At 36.0% G+C, this 21,009-nt stretch overlaps 1 protein-coding gene across 18 annotated transcripts in view; it reads right to left on the bottom strand.

The window, feature by feature from the left end:
* The window catches only part of ADGRL2 (adhesion G protein-coupled receptor L2), a 235,503-nt gene that overhangs the window by 155,734 nt on the left and 58,760 nt on the right, over window positions 1-21,009 (bottom strand). For all 18 annotated transcript variants that reach the window (XR_004052016.1, XM_030912815.1, XM_030912820.1 and 15 more), the window contains exon 2: window positions 3,683-3,855. Coding sequence is in view for 17 of the 18 variants with exons in the window: in XM_030912815.1 (XP_030768675.1) it covers window positions 3,683-3,755 (73 nt within the window). In the remaining variant the exon portion in view is untranslated. The remainder of the gene's footprint in view (window positions 1-3,682; window positions 3,856-21,009) is intronic.

The following is a 21,009-nucleotide window of genomic DNA, read 5'->3' as shown; positions in this document are numbered from 1 at the left end:
AAGACTTGATTCAAGATAGAGATAGGTATATGTAACAATTAAACCTTTGTATAATTAGCTTTGACCATGTTCAAACTTTAAAAATGCTTAGTGATCTGCCCTTTTATGTGTACACAAAATATGACATTTATGATGTTTGCCTGAACACACAGTAAGTCCTTATGAATTTGGAAATGTATGTCTCATTATGTACAGATGTAAAGCAAATCCAAAATTATGTGAAGCAAATCCAAAATTATGTGAATCATGTATCAAGGTAAAATACAACTGTAACAGGAGGGAAAAAAAAGATCTAAAAAGAAAGGCATAACCCATGGCTATTCTACGATATACACGCTTGTTTTTGTTTTTGTTTTTTGTTTTTTTCGAGACGGAGTCTCGCTCTGTCGCCCAGGCTGGAGTGCAGTGGCCGGATCTCAGCTCACTGCAAGCTCCGCCTCCCGGGTTTACACCATTCTCCTGCCTCAGCCTCCCGAGTAGCTGGGACTACAGGCGCCCGCCACCTCGCCCGGCTAGTTTTTTGTATTTTTTAGTAGAGACGGGGTTTCACCATGTTAGCCAGGATGGTCTCGATCTCCTGACCTCGTGATCTGCCCGTCTCGGCCTCCCAAAGTGCTGGGATTACAGGCTTGAGCCACCGCGCCCGGCGGATACACGCTTATTTTTTAAACAAAATCTTCATTAGTTGTCATTACTTAAAAATCCTAATGTTTGTTTTCTACTGAAAGGCAGAAGGCTGGAAAAACCAAGCTAAATACTGGAATGGTAATCACAGGTCCTCTGACAAGCACTTTCTTATCTGACCTCAAGTCCGCTGCCCTCAAGGCACCAACAGGTTAAGGTTTCAATCCCTGCACAAGACCATGAGCTTCTCAAGAGTAAAAACCATGCCTTCACACGTTTACAGCACAACTACAAAATCGTGGAACTGACCCAAATGCCCATCAATCAACGAGTGGATAAAGGAACTGTGGTGTGTGTGTGTGTGTGTATACATATATGACGGTCTACTACTCAGCCATAAAAAGGAATGAATTGACAGCATTTGCAGTCACCTGGATCAGACTGGAGACTATTATTCTAAGTGAAGTAACTCAGAAATGGAAAACCAAACATCCCATGTTCTCACTGTTATGTAGGAGCTAAGCTATGAGGACACAAAGGCATAAGAAGGGTACAATGGACTTTGGAGACTTGGCAGGAAGAGTGGGAGCGAGGTGAGGAATAAAAGACAACATATATGGTGCAGTGTATACTGCTCGGGCGATGGGTGCACCAGGATCTCAAAAATCACCACTAAAAAACTTACTCATGTAACCAAATACCACCTGTGCCCCAATAACTTTTGGGAAAATAAAAAATAAAATAAAACAAACAAAAAAAGAACCGTGCCTAATGCATTATTTTTCCTTGTGTATTTTTGAATCCTAAGCATGCAGCTCAATTTAGTCACTCAATAAATGAGGAAAGAGGGAAGAAATCACTCAGGAAAACTTATCTGAGTTTACCTGCAAGAACCTAGAAACTGGTACAAAAAGAACTAAACTCTGTAAGATGTTAAAAGGTTACAATCATGTAAGGGCCTAAAAGAAACTCAATGGCTGAATAGTTAAATTTATATCTGCCTTCCTATGCCTTCTTACCTAACGTTGCTTGGCTTTCTCTATAGATGTTCACAGAGCATTATCTGCTTTCTGGCAATAAACAACTATCACGTCATGTAAGACTTTCTCTTTCTAAGACAAACCCATGTGATACTGGATCAATGTTCTAACAGTGTGTATTAACTGTGTATACTCTTACAATGAGCAGTATGGGTTCGTCCCAGGTTCTTTTTACCCGTAGGAGGGAAGTGCTTCAGAAGCAATACCCTCTGGCCTGATGCGCCAAAAATGAAATTTCTCCTAATAGCAGATTTGAATCCTGACCTGATAGATGACACTGAAAATAAAGCTGCAGTATCTCATGAAAAAAGTCTCTGTTTGCTAGCCCCCCACTGAGTTAAGCTACTGTGCAAGCAAAGTGGTCTCTAACTTGATTAGAAATTTTTTCATTATGTGGACTAATGAGCCATTGGTCCACACCTGGAATCTTTTTTAAATGTTTAAAAAACATTCAAACATAACAGCAAGAATTCAGTGAAGTTTTTCCCCCCAAAAATGAGATGCAAAATCAGACTACATACAAATTTTTCACAACAATCCAAGCCAGAAATTTATATTATTAAACACAATTCCTGTTCACTGTTTATCATGATAGTATTATTCATTCAGAGAGATTACATATGATGTTAGATATGACGCATCTTCAGTTCTAAAGCAAAGAGCAATGTCATCTGAAAATAAAATATTAACCCAAAGATTGTAACTTCCAAGTGTGACTTAAACCCAAGTGAACACTATTTACTTTCTGAATACAGAAATTCTTACTTTAAGTATTTCTAAATTTGTTATTTATTTAAATTATATTACATTATAACAATATACTGAAGGTAGAGGACTAGAGAGACAAGGAGAACATGATAAAATGTAGGAACAAGCAATTCAAGTAAAACTCTTTCAGCAAAATTAAAACGTTACTTTGAAGCTTATTACAGAGACAATGGAATAATACGCTTCTATTAGTTGACAGTATGCCCCTTCTCCACCTATCATTTTAATAATAGGTGTAAGTGAGATCACTTAAAAGTACATATAAAATCAATTTTTTAATTCTTAAACATTTTTTCAAGAATATTTAATTGGAATTTTTTAATCCATTATATTTTATATGCATTTCTCAGAGATTTTATACCCTTCACAAACTTTACAAGATTAATATATTTTCATGCCAATAACTGCCACTATCAATTAGCTATAAAATTTATACATCTTAGCTCCATATTAACTTCTACCCTGCTCTAAAAACACCTGCATGTGTGTTATTTTCATATGGAAATAATATTTAAGACTAAGAAAACAACGGATACCAGAAATCTATATAGTAGTTAATAAATGATGGTCCCAATTATTTCATGAGTCTTCAAAAGTATATTTATTTCTTTAAAAATCAGGTCTTGAAAAATACACTCATTACTATTCCTAGATTTATAAAAAATAATGCAATAGTGCTTAAGAAAAAGTCCACATCTACTTTTAAGTACAAAGAAATAATTATTATATTTCTGCAAATTTAACATTACAAAGAATATACATACACACACATACATATAGCTAAAGATATAAACAACATAAAAAGATGAACTATTATTAAAAAGTAACTTTTCATAAAAGATTAAAAATTTTAACTTAGGAATTTTAGAATTATGCCCACACTTAAGCAAATGTTACTAAAGATGAAAGAGTTTCCACAAAATACTTTCCGTTTTACTAAAATAAATGTAGTGAATAAATGCAAAATGTATACCAAAACAGAGCTTTCATTTAGTTCCCTTGGGATTATTTAGAATGGTTATACTTCATAAATGTATGTAAAATATAAATTCACATATCTAGCACTTTCTATATCATATCTGTGTTATCAAAAGAACTTGACCACCTAATAAAGAATTCAATATTCAGGAGATCATTTTAATGCCTATTTTTAAAATAATAAACGAATATTCTAGGTACTTCCATATAAAGAAGATTGTACAGTTCAAGTTCTTCTGGATTTAAAAAACAAAATGTAAACTGGATCTTACCTTCTGTATTCGGTAAGAAGCTGATTACAATGATAAACCACAGACTTCGCATTCTGCAACCAGAAGACACCATTATTGATCCCTTTAAATATTTTCTTTGTATTCCTTAATGAATCTAGTTATAAATGCCCAGCTTCATCAAAACCAGCAGTCTGCATCATTGATCTTCATATCTGAAAAACAAACAAATCCATCATTTACTCTATGGTCTTTCTACATCACAAAAAATTGCAGAAGTGACAATCCTCTCTCCGTTCCTCCCTCTCTCTCCTGAATATAAAATATATTTTGATTCTATGTGCACTATGGAAGCTGCTCCTATACACTGGGTATCTGAATCTTACATTCTGAAAACAGTCAAAGCCCAAAAAGGTTGACTGCCTTTTTGACAATCAAATTGCCAAAATTTGTATGTGGCAAAATAATGCCATATACAAAGGGATTCTGAAAATGCCACATTCCTAATCACCAAGTCAAACTTATTTCCCTGACTGCTAGGTTTTCATAGCCCCTATGGATCCAGTTCTCCAAAATGGATAGTGTACAAAAACTTCAGGAGTATGACTTAGTGTTTCTCGGCTTCTAGGATCACATGAGACCAGGTCATTTGCTGGGTTCTGTCCAACTGTTTTACTTCTTTCTGAGCTTGTGTGAGGAATCACAGCAAACATTAGCCTTATAATACACATAAAATGAAGGCATTTCCCAAATATATCCAGCCTCCTCATTTAGCCTCTGAGAGAAAGGAAATTACAAACTTTTCTGTTAAAGGAACATCTTACAGTTTCTTCATGTTCATTTCCTATTATTTTCTTCTAAGTAATACTCTTACACCAAGTTTTCTGAAGAGTTCTATAAAGTGCAGCAGTGAGGGAATTCTTCCCTCCCTTTCTGAGGTTATATATATATAACTCAGTAAAACAAACTCATTACATCACTTCGATGCTGTCACTAAACCATAGAGAAAATTTAGAAAACAAAATTTTCCTGATAACTTTTGAGTTCTTGCACATTATCTGACCTACTGTGGATTTACTACATGCTTCATAGAGCGTATCATGTAAGATGCTATTAGCAGTACATAACATTTTACTATCAGTTCATTATAATGTAACCTGAACGGAAAAGTAGGCAGATGTTAAATGGTTTGAAACACTTATTACCTATAAAGGTACTATCTTGCTTTATTAAGAACACAACAAAAATAATGTAAGAAATTAATCTGAAATCATTCAGGCCCATAGTTTCAGAGATGTAAATGCTTCCCTAAGGATCCTGCTCTGAATTGGTCCAAGTTTTAGGTCTCTCCGAAAGCACTGAAGACACGGGGGGACAGGGGCATCACCAACATCAGTAGTATACCATTTAAGAACACCTCAGATGCTTATCTGTCCAAAGAAACAAAGGAAAATGCAAACTTCCTCAAAAAGAAAAATGATGTATCCAAAATTAATCTGATGGAGACACATGGCACACATCCCTGCAAAACTAGCTGGCTGGCTCTATACATTTTTCACTCTGAGCTCCCATAGACTATTCAAAAGTAACTTGCAGTTTACAACTGCTGTAGCAATGTGCCTGCCTTAAAACTGAAAGTTATTCTATATAAAACATTTTAAAAAGTTAGATAATCTCATGGTTTGTCACATTCAAAAGGCCATCAATGAACAATTCCTTATATCCTTACAGTCTGTTCAATGATCTGATCAGCAATCAGAATAATTTAGATGAAGTACATTACTGCTACAAGTAAAATTAAGTCAGCCTTTGGACCACTCTAGATTCCAAGCAAAGAATTTTTACTGTCCAAGTTTTTATTGTTTGATTTCAATGAGCTAGTGCATACAGGCAGCTTGCCCACATGCTCAACTCTTGCACACGTTTCCACTTTCTTAAAGTGATCCAAGATTAGTCTGTCTTCAGTCATCCACTATTCAAAAGAGCCCTTGTTTGCGGGAAGGAGGAGGAAGGAAGAAATCAGGGACTGATGACTGCCTTGTAGGAAACAGCTGCCAAGATAGGAAAACCTCTGTTAGTGAAGGGAAAAAGGAGGAAGAAACCACACAATCAAGACCTCTATTGTGGTCTTTGGCCAGGAAAGAACACCTCATGAAAATTTTTATATACTAAAAATTCAGTGTATTCTGACCGTTTGAGAATATGAAACACAATTTTAAAAGTATATATCATTCAATTATGAGACTTAGTGTAAGTGGTTGTTTCAGACAAATGGAAATAGGTTCTAGAATGTATAAAATCATGGCTTCTTTTATGAAAATAAAGCTTAAGTCAATCTGCCTGTGTAACGAATAAGTAAAAAGAATATCAAATTTATTTTTATCATTCTACAACCTGTGCCCAATCACTTTTACATCAAATAATATTATTTCCAATACCTCAAGCTTTAAGTGCAATTTGGAAACTAAATCAAACGATTTTATTGCTGTGACCCAAGTTTTAAACAACCTTCCATTAAACAAATGTTAATGAAAGTTGAAATACCTAACAAACCACAATCAGCTAAGAATAGAACGAATAAATAATCAAATATGATGACACTAATCCCAAGAAGGCATTCCTTCTAAATCATATTGGAGCCAAACCACTGGCATAGATACAGCTAATATTTGTCCTTCAAATTCTGTAACTGCAAAAAGCTCATTAACAGCATTTCATAAAGCAAAACAAAAACAAGTAACAAAACCAGAAAAGGTCTATTAAATTTCCTTTCAACAAACAGAAAAGATTACTTCAAATGATTCCCACATTAATATTTGAGTTTTAGAAAACCTTTTTCCAAGAACATCAAAGAGCTTAGGATGAAGTGGGGGAGGAACTGGGAGAGTAGAGGTGTAGTGCATGGTGAAGCTCCTGGTAATGTTTGTTAAGTAATAGTTCATTTCTTAGTAAAACAGGATACCGCAGATTTCTACTTAAACTGTAAATGACTATGACTGTCAAAAATCCAAACCACTTCTAACGTACAACCTACTCCCACCTCTGCTTTTTCCTTATCCTTCAAATAAGATTCAAACAATTTCATCCTAACCTTGTTCCTATAAACCACAAACCATTGTCTACCAAACCTGTCATTTTTTTAAATCTAAGTATCCTATTACTCTGTCATGTAAAAAGTCAACTTATGCATCATTACTACCAAACCTTCCAAAGCTGAGCAGTGACTTCCAGGAATATGCTTCAGCTGTGTATATCCCAACAGCCCTCAATGTTTTATACACTACTTGCAATGTACAGTCAGCTGTAGTCTTTCAGACAGTAACCTGCTTCCATTTACTAGCTGCATTAAATATCCTGTGCAGTGTGTCCTTAAAAGGACAACACTGTTAACTAATTTTAAGCCACATATGTACATTACACTATCAGGAAATCACATCTAGCCTTATTATGTGATGAGGCTTATTTAACAAATATAGAATAAAATGTTTATTGATAAGCATCATTGAAAGAAATAGAGTATAACACATTTCAAATTAATAAGGGCAAAAGAAAATTAAACTACAATTTTCTAAAACTGGTTAACTAATGTTGATATTCTACTAGGAGCAAAGCCACCATAAGGAGTGCTATCTAAAGCTTTATTTTTGGTTTCTACTCATGTACAGTGAACTACTGCAAACACTGGATATTAAGCCGAAAACAATTATAAGCACGAAGAGAACAGGAAAAGAAAAGAGCCAGCTTAGCATGAGAACTACCAGTCACCCATCCTTGTTATTATGCACTAATGCTGTGTAAAATGAAACATTAATGTTTTAGGTAAGCCTAAATTCTATGTACTAAATATATGTCAACTCTAAATGAAAACTGAAGCCAGTTTTACAAAATCAGACTCTGATCCTATTTGCATCATAAAATTATAATCATTATGAGACAGAATTTACTAACAGAAGTCGCTTTTCTATATTTTACCAAAACAAACACAAAAAAGGATGATACTAACCCAACCCTGCCTTTTCATCTTCTATGCAAAGGCTTACAAAATAAAAAATAAATTACAGTTTTATTTCACTTTAGCTGAACCTCAATCAAGTTATTCACTTTTCAGAAATATTTTATGTGTAATTTTTACAGACTAGATTTCCCCTTCTTAACATCAGAGAACACATCGTTACCCCTGGGAGTTTTCCTTCAGTTAGTTAGCTAATCAGAAAGGCTTTCTTAGAAGCTTCAGACATTCAGCATTCTTTGGGGTTTGAGTTTATTTTCTTTCCTTCACAAGGACAGGGCTGGAGCTGGCAATGCTCATAGAGATTTTAGAACCACGTGGCCAGCCACTAGTCACCATCCTCTTTCTCCATCTTCTGCAGGCACTGCTATCAACTCTAGAAGACATTAATTAAACTATTCATACAAAAGTCCCCTTAATATTCATCATTGGTCTTACCCTTTACTAAAATTTCTTCGTTTCGCAGACATAGTAGACACTCAGGAAATATTTCTAGTCATAGTACTTGTAATTCAACTCAAAAAAAAAAAAATGCATGAGGACTCTAGACTATTAGAAAGTTCAGGTCGGGCACGGTGGCTCACTCCTGTAATCCCAGCACTTTGGGAGGCCAAGGAGGGCGGATCACAAGGTCAGGAGTTCGAGACTAGCCTGACCAACATGGTGAAACCCCGTCTCTACTAAAAATACACAAAAAATTAGCTGGGCGTGGTGGTGTGTGCCTGTAATCCCAGCTACTCAGGAGGCTGAGGCAGGAGAATTGCTTGAACCCAGGAGGTGGAGGTTGCAGAGAGCCAAGATCGCGCCACTGCACTCCAGCCTGGGTGACACAGCGAGACACCATATCAAAAAAAAAGAAAAGAAAAAAAGAAAAAAAAATTTTCAGAGGCAATACAATGTCTTTTAAAATTGGAGAGGACTGTCATTGAAAAATAACTTTTTCTTTCTCCCAAATTGGGAAAAAGCTAACTTCTGTGTTGTCTGAAATACTGTATCAGATACATATCACTAATCCTTACCAAAAAAGCAAGATCAGTATTATAAAGATCAGAAATCTGAGGCTCAGAATGGTAAAATAACTCAACCTAAATTACCCAGCTAATAAGTAGCAGAGCTTAGATCCCAATCAAGGCTAACTAGAAAGCCATTCTTTCCACTATTCACCAAATTATTCCTTCAACAAATATTTACTGAGCACCTATTACATATGTTGTGTACTGAGGAAAAAAAGAAACAAAATTTCTCATCCACAGGAAGATTACACTGTAGTTTAAAAATAACTCATCCTAATAAAAAGTTGTAACTGCCTTGCACACAGTCAGGCTCCCAAAAAAATTACAGCTAAACTAGACAGATAACAACAGTGTGCTTACTCTTTCATGTAATTTTCCCAACAACCTTAAGAAATATATATTACCTCCATTTTATCTTAAAAGCAGAAAACTTAACCTACTCAAGGACAGTAAGGAAGCAGAAGGGCTGAGAAATAAGTCCATGTTCTAAAATCACTACTGTCACTAATTTTGTAGACCAGATAAACTTATTTTACTATCTTTTCCTTTAGAATAAAAAAATGAATACAGAACAAAATCATCTTGAGATATGAAAGTGAGGAAATACTAAAAGAATAAGGAGTTGATTTTCAAAATGTTTACATGAGCAAAACATCCCTTAGGTAATAACAGCTAAATGTTAACTTAATTTTTACTATTTCCAGTTGAGCTATCTTAATTTACTCATTACTAAAGTGCCTAAATTATACGTTGTAAGTTAACTAATTACTCTACACTGATAAATTTTATCAACCAAACTACTAGAGAAGTTGCTCATAGTAAGTCAAAAAATAAATATATAAATATTTCCTCCAGTATAACTAGCAATGCATCTTTAATAGTCATGGAACAAATGTTTTAATATTAACATCTATAAGATTACTTTGGGAGGCTGAGACGGGCGGACCACGAGGTCAGGAGATCGAGACCATCCTGGCTAATACGGTGAAAACCCCGTCTCTCCTAAAAAGTACAAAAAACTAGCCAGGCGAGATGGCGGGCGCCTGTAGTCCCAGCTACTCGGGAGGCTGAGGCAGGAGAATGGCGTAAACCCGGGAGGCGGGGCTGAGATCTGGCCACTGCACTCCAGCCTGGGCGACAGAGAGACTCCGTCTCAAAAAAAAAAGATTATGGACTAATCATCATTTGGGCAAGAATAACAGAAAAAACTCAACGTGGCTCACTCGTAAGATGCAATCTTACGTTTGGCTCACTGCACTGGATCCTTTGTCCATAAATCACCGTTACTAACCATTCCCTGAATCAATATTCAAATTCTCTCTTGGTCTATATATACAACCACTAAATGAAATAATAATGACCCAGGATGTCGTGTATTAGATCATCAATATCACCGTCAGAGGTTTCTTAGAGGTAATGAGGTAATCTGAGTAAAATACGTCAAATGATCTTAAAAATAAATATGAAAAATTGGCTGGGCGAGGTGGCTCACACCTGTAAATCCCAGCACTTTGGGAGGCAGAGGTGGGTGGATCACCTGAGGTCAGGAGTTCGAGACCAGCCTGGCCAACATGGCAAAACCCCATCTCTACAAAAATACAAAAATTAGCTAGGCCTGGTGGTGGGCACCTGTAATCCCAGCTAGTCAGGAGGCTGAGGTAGGAGAGTCGCTTGAACCCGGGAGGTAGAGGCTGCAGTGAGTCGAGATCATACCATTGCACTCCAGTCCGGGAGACAGAGCAAGACTACATCTCAAAAAATAATAATAATAATAATTATATATATGTGAAAAATTAACTATAAAGAATACACAGTAAGAAGCTAAAGAAAGTTTTGTGAAATGCTATAGCACACTGCCTTTGTCATTAATAAATGATACAATTCATTTGCAAACTATGTCAATATATGTTATCTAAGCTTACATTGCTTGCCTTTAACATAAAGTGATCACATTACCACTATAATTTCATGTATGTTCATTCAAGTCAATGAATATCCAGTGAGTATTTCCTAGACATTTTTAATGGATATCCAGTGCTAAAATGAGTGTTATTCATTAATTTTTTTTACTTTATGTATTAATTGGTCCTGTGTTAGGTTCTAAAGGTATTATAAAACAGATTAAGATATAGCTGCAGCTTTCAAGAAATTAACAATCTTATGAGAATTAAACACGCAAGAAAATGACCAAGATCCACAATAAGCATTAAATAATAATTACCAAACCTCCCAAAACTTAATGGTAATAAATGTGATGAGAAGATAAGAGAAGTAACTAACAGAAGTTTCTGGATCTGTGTTTTCTTGAGACATGTACCTAGATCAATCAGTCATCTTAATGAAGAGGTCAAGATTCGGATCAAGAGCACACTACATAGAATCGTGGCTCAACCTGCCTCTACCAGGACTGCAGTAATTAAGAAGCATCTAGGTCTCAAGTTCAGTAACCATATAAGGGTAGGAAGAGATTATAAATCTATGATTCCATCATTTTCCAGTTTTCCCAATGATAAACTTATGGTCCTGATTCTACCTTAAGTAAGGAACGTTAAGGAAGCCATCTGGGGGCTTCTGCAATATCTTTAACTAAGGACTTGTTTCTTCTATCAAAATATGTCTCGGCAATTATTCTAATTCACATCTTTAAAAGAAGCAACTATATCAGAAAATCTTTGTTTTTGAAATCTACTTACAAATTATTATACTGACAGACATAATACAATAACCTGAAACATTTACCTCATATATTTCACACTTTGCCTTCCCAGGAAAACTACAGATAATCAAAATTCAAAACATCAGGGACTTCTTCAAGAAAGAACAAGTTTCTATGCCTTAGCTGGGATTAGTCCCGATTACGCCGAATGTTCCATACCATTTATATCTGTGTCTACAAGTAAAACTCAAAATAAAAGGATTTTCTTGAGTTGTACAGAAAAGGAATATACCAATTATTTATAAATAACTAACTTTTTTTTTTGAGACGGAGTCTCGCTCTGTCGCCCAGGCTGGAGTACAGTGGCCGGATCTCAGCTCACTGCAAGCTCCGCCTCCCGGGTTTATGCCATTTTCCTGCCTCAGCCTCCCGAGTAGCTGGGACTACAGGCGCCCACCACCTCGCCCGGCTAGTTTTTTCTATTTTTTTTAGTAGAGACGGGGTTTCACCGTGTTAGCCAGGATGGTCTCGATCTCCGGACCTCGTGATCTGCCCGTCTCGGCCTCCCAAAGTGCTGGGATTACAGGCTTGAGCCACCGCGCCCGGCCATAAATAACTAACTTAATTAATAGTACTAAAGATAAAGCTAGAGTCTAAGTGAATGAACAGAATAGATTCTTTGGCTTCCCATGTCAGCCTGAAAGTCTGTGTTTGGTGCAGCTGATTCCTCTAAGAATATTAGGAGATTTATCACACCTGTAATTCCAGTACTTTGGGAGGCCGAGGCGGGCGGATTGCCTGAGGTCAGGAGTTTGAGACCAGCCTGGCCAATGTGGTGAAACCCCGGCTCTACTAAAAATACAATAATTAGCCGGGCATGGTGGCAGGCGCCTGTAATCCCAGCTACTCAGGAGACTGAGGCAGGAGAATCGCTTGAACCCAGGAGGCGGAAGCTGCAGTGAGCCGAGATCGTGCCACTCCACTCCAGCCCGGGTAACAAGAGCGAGACTTCATCCCAGAAAGAAAGAAAGAAAAAAAAAATTATTAGGAGATTCACATGAGAAGGTAAGAAAAATATTCATGGATACAACTATTAAGAAACAGTAACAGACTGTGTCATTTTGAATGGCTGTTAGGTATGAAAAAGTTAAAAACCAAAACATCTTCCATTAAAAAATTAAAATTTATGTTTTAGTGCTTCTTAACTACTCAAACATGGAGGAGAGGTATGTGTTTTATAGAAAAGAGCTTTTCAACTTTAAAATATAATTTTAAAACCCATTAAAATTTCAAAAAACATTAAAGTAGTAATAAAGCAGGGATGTTTAATAAAAAAGAAACATAGGTTATAAAAAGCAGAGAAAAATGACTAGAAGCTTGAATTACTTGCCAAGACTCCTTCATCTGGTAACAGACTAACGTATTTTTGCAATAGTTAAATGGTTTTTAAAATGTTTCAATTCAGAAAACTTTCAGGAAAATTATCACTTATTGTTGCTACTCCACATATAAAGAAAAGCAAAAATCTGCTTTAAAAAAATTATCAATGATGATAAAAACTAGTGAATCTTCAAATCTCTTGAGCTTAAAATTATAAATTATATTCCATTACATTTGTAAAGATTAGAACCAGCATTTTATGTAGACTGATACTATAGATATCAGATCAGAAGTTTGGTAACTCTTTCTATGGAGGACCAGACAGTAAATATTTTAGGCTTTAAGAGTGATATGGTCTGTGCCATAACTACGTATGTCTGCCACTGCAGTGTGAAAGGTGCCACAGAAAATGCATACCCAAATGACATTGGCTATGTGCCAATACAACTTTACTTACAAAACAGATGGCTAGCCATTGTTCGCCAACTCCTGTTTATAGATGAACAATCCTAAGACCAAGATAACTGGATGCAGTTCAGTCACATAATGAACTAATAACTATTCATGTCTGCCACAATAATCCAATCAGCTGGGCGCGGTGGCTCAAGCCTGTAATCCCAGCACTTTGGGAGGCCGAGACGGGCGGATCACGAGGTCCGGAGATCCAGACCATCCTGGCTAACACGGTGAAACCCCGTCTCTACTAAAAACTACAAAAAACTAGCCGGGCGACGTGGCGGCGCCTGTAGTCCCAGCTACCCGGGAGGCTGAGACAGGAGAATGGCTGAACCCGGGAGGCGGAGCTTGCAGTGAGCTGAGATCCGGCCACAGCACTCCAGCCTGGGTGACAGAGCGAGACTCCGTCTCAAAAAAAATAAAAATAAATAAATAAATAAATAAAATAAAATAATCCAATCAACTTCAGTTTATTATTTTAAGAAACTAATTTTAAAAAAAGAGTGGAGAAGGTTACAAATTTACAGGTAAATTAACCATACTAGAATAAGAAAAATAAAACAAAGTAGCATTATTTACTGATCAAAACAAATTAGAGTTTCAGGCCAGGTGCATTGGCTCACACCTGCAATCCTAGCACTTTGGGAGTCCGAGGCCGGTGGATTGGCTGAGGTCAGCCTGGACAACATGGTGAAACGCCATCTCTGCCAAAAATGCAAAATTTAGCCAGACGTGGTGGCACCACCTGTAATCCCAGCTACCCTGGAGGCTGAGGCACGAGAAATGCTTGAACTGGGGAGGCTGAGGGTGTAGTGCGCCAAGATTGCACCACTGCAATCCAGCCCAAGTGATGAAAAGACGATCTCAAAAAAAAAAAAAAAAAAAAAAAAAAAAAAAAAATTAGTGTTTTCAGTGTGTGTAACAGAGCCACATGTACATCTTCGAGTTTTTGGGGGAAAATTCTAGAAAAGAAAACAAAGGACATTACCACAGTAACTTATCTTACTACTTTGTTTGGCATGAGAGTATATAAAACCAAACAAAATAGTAAGTAACGGGAGAATGAAAAGTGATGAGGTCTGGACAAGACCCCTGAGGTATTGTTCCATTAGCATGATGGTTTCGAAGAGCTGCTGGTAATAGTGGCTTCAAACTCTTGAAATTTCTGTCACCATAGCTACTTACCCATGTGAAATACTGGATATATCCCAGATCCACATTACAATCAACAAGAAAATGTTAAATTATAATTTGCTAGGTTTCTTGTATAAAGCTAAAAGTTCTACAAGGTCAAAATCACCAATCTTATTCCCAAATAATTATGAAGTCACAATAAATGCAAACATTTCTTTGAAACATATATTTAGAGAGCTTTCCAATTCTCTATATGCAGATTCCCCTCAATGAAAATTCCTCGATTGTTATTATTAAAGATTTTTATTTTTCGTAAGTCTACTGTTCCTTAAAATTTAAGTCAAACTGTAACATATCATTCGTAAAAGTAACATTTTTAACCTACAATTAACAAGTATCACATTGAAATAAATCAAGGCTAAATTTTTCTATCAACATTATATATATAAGACAAAAGAGTGGAGAAGGTTACAAATTTTTAATAACATTATATTATGGTAGTAATAATCTAGGTGTTTGACTGGAAGTGAAGTAGATTACTGTAAATGAAATTTTAAAATGTCCTTTCCATTTTACAGATAACACAAAATGACTTTTTTTCATGTCTCTGGCGATAAGGATGAATTTGCCACACATTTAAATGGTGCCTTTACCCTTCCCACCCTGGCTCATGAATTAATAATTCAGTGACATTAATACAAGAAGATAAATGATAAAAAGGTTAAGGTGCAGGGGCCAACCATACACACATACTTCTTTTAGTATAGTTAATACTTCTCTGCCAAATTATAGCTAAAACTTTTTAACAGTTTTCAGTAACGTTTTTACAATCTAAGTTGCAGCTTATGCACACACAATTTCACACAATTCAGGCTTAATAAATCTCCTGCTGGTACCAAACAATCATTCTAGGGGATTAAAGTGCAACATCTGTTAACATTAATAATGTTTTATACAGTCATACGTATTAAAGAAGCCTCTACTCCATTATTAGTCTCCTGACAAACCTTCTAGACCAATATACTAATTTAGCATGAATTATACATATATTCTTCAATTGCTAACTTACAATAACAAAGAAATGCATTCGTGTGAAGTGGTAAAAGAAAATCTCATCTACTATGAAATAACAGATCTTCTTTAAACCAAGCTTACTAAATACATATGTGCATGTGTGCATGGATACACTCACAGACAAATGAAATTAGCCTGGTCTTCAATAGTTTTGAAACCAAAAATCCTCTGGAGTATTATTCATCTTAAGTTTGGGTAAAATACAGCTCTGTCAATACAAAAGGTACTTCATTTTAAAGTGGTACACATTCACTGTCCTATTGATTCTTACCCTGAAATACCTTAATCCTCTTCCCATTGCTTTCAATCCCTATCCTAACATCTTTCTTTCTGAACATCTGCAAAAATCTCAAAGCTGATTTCTCACCTTCCATCCATCTTGCCAGCCTCTAGTAATATTCCTAATTTCACTCTAAACCATAAATGTGTATAAAACTGGAACAAACTCTAAAAATAATTTCATATGGAAGAACACACTTGGGGTTGTGACTCGACAAAGGGTGATCTCAGAAATGTTTCTAAAATGTCTCCAAAAGTACATGTATTATTATTTCACTCTAACTTAGCATAACAAATCTAGTAATATAGCATGTCCGGTTTTTTTTTTTCTTGTTTTTTTTTTTTTTTTTTTTTTTTTTTTTTTTTTTTTTTTTTTTTTTTTGAGACAAGGTCTGGCCAGGCACAGTGGCTCACACCTGTAATCCCAGCACTTTGGGAGGCTGAGGCGGGCGGATCACAAGGTAAAGCGATCGAGACCATCTTGGTCAACATGGTGAAACCCCGTCTCTACTAAAATACAAAAAATGAGTCAGGCATGGTGGTGTATGCTTGGGAGGCTGAGGCAGGGGAATCGCTTGAACCCGGGAGGCGGAGGTTGCAGTGAGATGAGATTGCGCCACTGCACTCCAGCCTGGCAACAGAGCAAGACTCCACCTCAAAAAAAAAAGATAGGGTCTTGCTCTGCTGCTCAGCTAAGACTGCAGTGGCACAATCACAGCTCAATGCAGTCTCCAACTCTTAGACTCAAGCAATCCTCCCACATCAGCCTCCTGAGAGTAGGGACCACAGACATATCCACTACACACACACACACACACACACACACACACACACACACACACACACACAAATACTTATTTATTTTTGATTTTTAGTACTTCATAGAAACAGGACTCTATGTTGTCCAGGCTTGTCTTGAACTCCTGACCTCAAGTTATCCTGCCGTCTTGGCCTCCCAGACTGCTGGTGTTACAGGCTTGAGCCACTGCGCCCAGCCCTATTGTATCTATTTTAATAACAGGAAAGTTGCAACTGGGGCTGGAATGAAAGGGGAATGGTAATTGACAACCTAAAAGACAGAGAGAGAAAGAGAATTAAAAAGCAAAACTGGAAACAGAGCCCAAACAGATCAAACTTCAAAAATACTTACTTCAGCCTTCTGTTTCTATCAAACTTACTTGCTCAGTATTTCTGAATATACCTCTGAAACTGACTTTTACTCAAGATTTTTTATTCACATAGAAAACATCTTTCCCCTCCACCTTTCAGAATAAACTTGATAGTTTAAAAACCACCTGTGCCATAAAGCCAACCTGACTGCCTCAAACTGAAAAAAAAAAAACCTCTCCCTCTCTAGATTCTTACTACCATTATCTGTTGTCATTTGTACAGCAGTTGCTATTGAGTAATCTTGAGTCCTCTTCAATTAAGCTTTTAAACTAGTTTTAAAATGTCTTTTGTAGCCAGGCACAGTGGCTCATGCCTGTAAATCCCAGCAATTTGGGGAACCAAGGCGGGAGGATGGCTTGAGACCAGAAGTTCGAGTCCAGAGTGGGCAATAAAGAGACCTCCATCTCTACAAAAAATAAAAAAATTAGCTGGGCATGGTGGCATGTGCCTATAGTTCTAGCTTCTTGGGAGGCTGAGATGGAAGGATCGCTTGAGCCCAGGAGTTCCAGGCTACAGTGAGCTATGATCAGGCCACTGTACTCCAGCCTGGGCAACAAAAAGAAAGATCTTGTCTATAAATAAATGAATAAATAAAATGTCTTTTGTTGAAATTTTCTGTTTATCTTTCTTCAAGATAAATCTTTTCAAACCAAGCCTAAAAATTTATTGGGTACATACTTTGTTCAAGGCACTGAGGCTTAACCTGCAAGCAATACAATGATTCAGAAGATACAGAAATGACACAAGTGCACAAACAATGTCACAAATTTACGTAATGTAATTAAGAGAGTAAGTGCGCCTTATGGATCATGACTTTTGCTGATCACTTTGTGATTTTCATGACTAGTAGAATATCCTGGTGATTAAAAAGATACATCAAATATATTAATAAACTTTCTGGAAAATATTTCATTTTTTGAAAGATTTATTTCAGCGAATATACCTACACTTGAGAAAGACCATCCTTTCTTTCCTTCCTGGTTTTCTTGTTTAAGTATTATGTAATTCGCTTTTATGTTCTTGGGTCATAGAAGCTTACTCTCACTTCTCTGTCTTTCTTGGTATAGTTATGCTGTTACTTCTGCCTGGAATCTCCTCTGCCACTTGTCCCTTGGCTAACTACTGTTCCTTTTCAATTTGGGTCCATCACTAGAATGTCTAACTGACTGCTTCCCTAAACCTCTACCACACATCAGGAGTACAGTGTCATTTTTGTCCACAGTACGGAGTGCTCATCCCTATCACAAAGTAACATTTTCAAAAGATAGTGAGCTAACTGAAAACAGTTATGATGAAAGATGGCTTTCATGTCTATGACTTCAGTGCTACCTTACCAGTGAGTATAACCAATGCACAATGCCTGGCAAAGAGCTAGCACCTAATAAATGTTTTTGACAATAAGAAACATAGGAGGGAGAGAGGGACGGAGGTGGGGGAAAGGAGGGAGAGAGGAAGCCAGGGAGGAAAAGAAAGAGGGAAGCAAGGAGGGAGCGAAGGAGGGAGGGAGGGAAGGAAGGAGGGAGGGGCAAATGGGAAGGAGGGAGGGAGGGAGGGAGGCATGAATAAATAAACTGGCTTATGGAAAGTAACATGAATAGTGGAAAGAATAAAGCAAAGTGGATGGAATTCAGAAACTCGTGTGAAACAGAGTTTTTTAAAACTGGAAACTTCCATCTTTGCTTATTGGTGTAAAAAAGTTTAAATTTTTTAAAAAACTGGGAGCTAACTCAGAGACCTCCTAAATAGAGATCTTCAAGATTTTTTTCTATGCAAGACTATGTTTTAATTAAACACTTAATTAAATATTAAAGAGTGTCAATCTATAAGGCAGAAAACAAAAATGACTACTTCTTCCAGAAGTTTATCATTGTTTGACATACCGAATCTTATCATTTTCATCATTAAACCCTTCAAGAAAGTTTTTAAAACCAGAGTCTCCTCATTATAAAAATGAAGAAATAGAAAGGTCCATAATTACTGCAGAAACAAAATCTGCAACTCAAGCCCAAATCCAATAGAATAATTCCTCCATGAAGTCGTCTTTAAAATGCTTAGTAATTTAATAGTATCTACAAAAACAATTTATAATAATTTCAAACTTATCTCAAAATGTGAAATTATATGAAACGATATTAAATATACTTGCTAATTTTGCTATTAAATAAAAACTGGGTTACCAAGTGTGGTGGCGCAGGCCTGTAGCCCTACATACTCAAGAGGCAGAGGCGGGAGGATAGCTAGAGCCTAGAAGTTTGAGGCTGCAGTGAGCTATGACTGTACCACCGCACTACAGCCTAGATGACCGAGCAAGATCCCATATTAAAAAGAAGTAAAAATAAATAAAATTTTAAAAATAAAAATAAAACCCAGGGATTATATAAATGTACAAACCAGACATTTTCAAAGTACACTAAAAATATTAGAATTTTAATATTAAAATATAAACATCAAATTATCAATTACAAAAATTACAGATTTTTCTTGCACAACTTTTTGACAAGGTAGCCCTCCACATCTATATATTTCCCTGGCAATATTTTGAACTTAAGAAAACATTGTTTCCATTAGCAATATCCTTTTAACAGGGATTTTTTTCTAACAGCAGGAAACATGTGTAGAAAACACTTTTATCACCTTTCAAAACAAAGAATGTAAAAATTAAAATCCACAGTTTTTTTTCTCCTCCAAAATTATAAGACAGACAACAGCACACCAATTCAGCAGCCAATTGTGGGCTATCTCACCTCTACATGAAAAATCAGTAAGTTCCACACTGGGAATTCAACTTCAGCCATACTTTGCAAAAAAAAAAAAAAAAAAAAAGAAAAATCTGATACTGCCTATAATATACACAGCATTGCAGGCTACTGAAAAAAAAACATGGCTACTTTGAAATTCTAACTTTCCACCATTCCTCAAATCAGCATTTGTAACTTAATGGACTTTACAAATCAAACAACATAGACAATAAATCTCAGCAACTCATATACTGAATATTAACTGTGAAATTTAACATGCTTTAATGGATTGTATAAATAGTATATGTTTCTGCCCTAATTTCATAAGATGCACTTCTCATGTAATACTCCTCAAACTAAATACAATAAATTGTTCTGGCATTTCACTAAATTAAAATCTTGAAACCCTACAGCTTGAATGTATGAATTTAGATTTTATTTCTACTTTAAATTAAACCATAGTTATTATTCAGTTTCATATAATGCAATTTATACTAGTCTTCTACTGTGAATGCAAGAACACAATGACAGTTTAATCAGATCTTGAAGTCACCAGAAGACATTTTGGAAGGCAGACAACCAGCTCCCTCACCAAAAAAAAAAAAAAACTATCATCTCACCATTAAAAGATAAACATAATCCACCTGTGATACGTAATTACCCACTAAAGAAAGGAACTGTGCAGGAACAGCTCACTGCATATCAGAAAATGTCTCTAATGCTAAAAATTTGAGCCAGCTTTACTAAAAATGTATACAAAATATTAAATGCTGTTGCTTCGCTTAGGTTGCTAAGTAACTAGATGGTTACACAGCCTGTTAATAGTTTGACAATGGATTTGCTAAGATTGTCAAAACTTTCTTTACATATTTTATCTTATAAACATTAAAAATATCTTTTTAAGGATGTCATACTTTTAGTTTCCTTAACTAGTTAAATAAAATTCACAACTGCAGTATCGACAACCATATTTAATTCACTTCCCTTTATTTCATGCTGATTACCTTATGCATAGCTATGTCTTCGGCATGACTGATCCTTTCATAAAAAACAAGCAAGCCATCACACACTAAGACAGTTCTGACAAGGATCCTCTACTGACTTCCTCTTAAAGCTGTTAATACATGGGCGGATCCTAACGCTTGGGATGATTTGGGGGCAGGGATTATAAGCCACAGAGAACTACAAAAAAGATTCTTATTACTATGTTTTCTGTGTGGTTATTTCACGAGGCAGATTATAAAAGTAAAACAAGGAAAAACTACTGATCTTTTTTACATAATTGCCCAGTGAAAGTGTAAGCAAAGAGTTTTTATTTATTTATTTATTTTTCAGACAGGACAGCATCAACACTTTCTGTTTCCAATATCACAACATCAATGTTGATAAAAACCAGTCAGCTCAGCCACTGATTTATCATCTAAGGAAGGTAGCAACAATAATAGAAAATTCTGTAATTT

Source organism: Rhinopithecus roxellana, chromosome 12, assembly GCF_007565055.1.
Source record: "Rhinopithecus roxellana isolate Shanxi Qingling chromosome 12, ASM756505v1, whole genome shotgun sequence".
NCBI classification, from domain to species: domain Eukaryota; kingdom Metazoa; phylum Chordata; class Mammalia; order Primates; family Cercopithecidae; genus Rhinopithecus; species Rhinopithecus roxellana.
The sequence above is the reverse complement of the archived record's forward strand: the minus strand, read 5'-3'. Positions and strand labels throughout refer to the sequence as shown.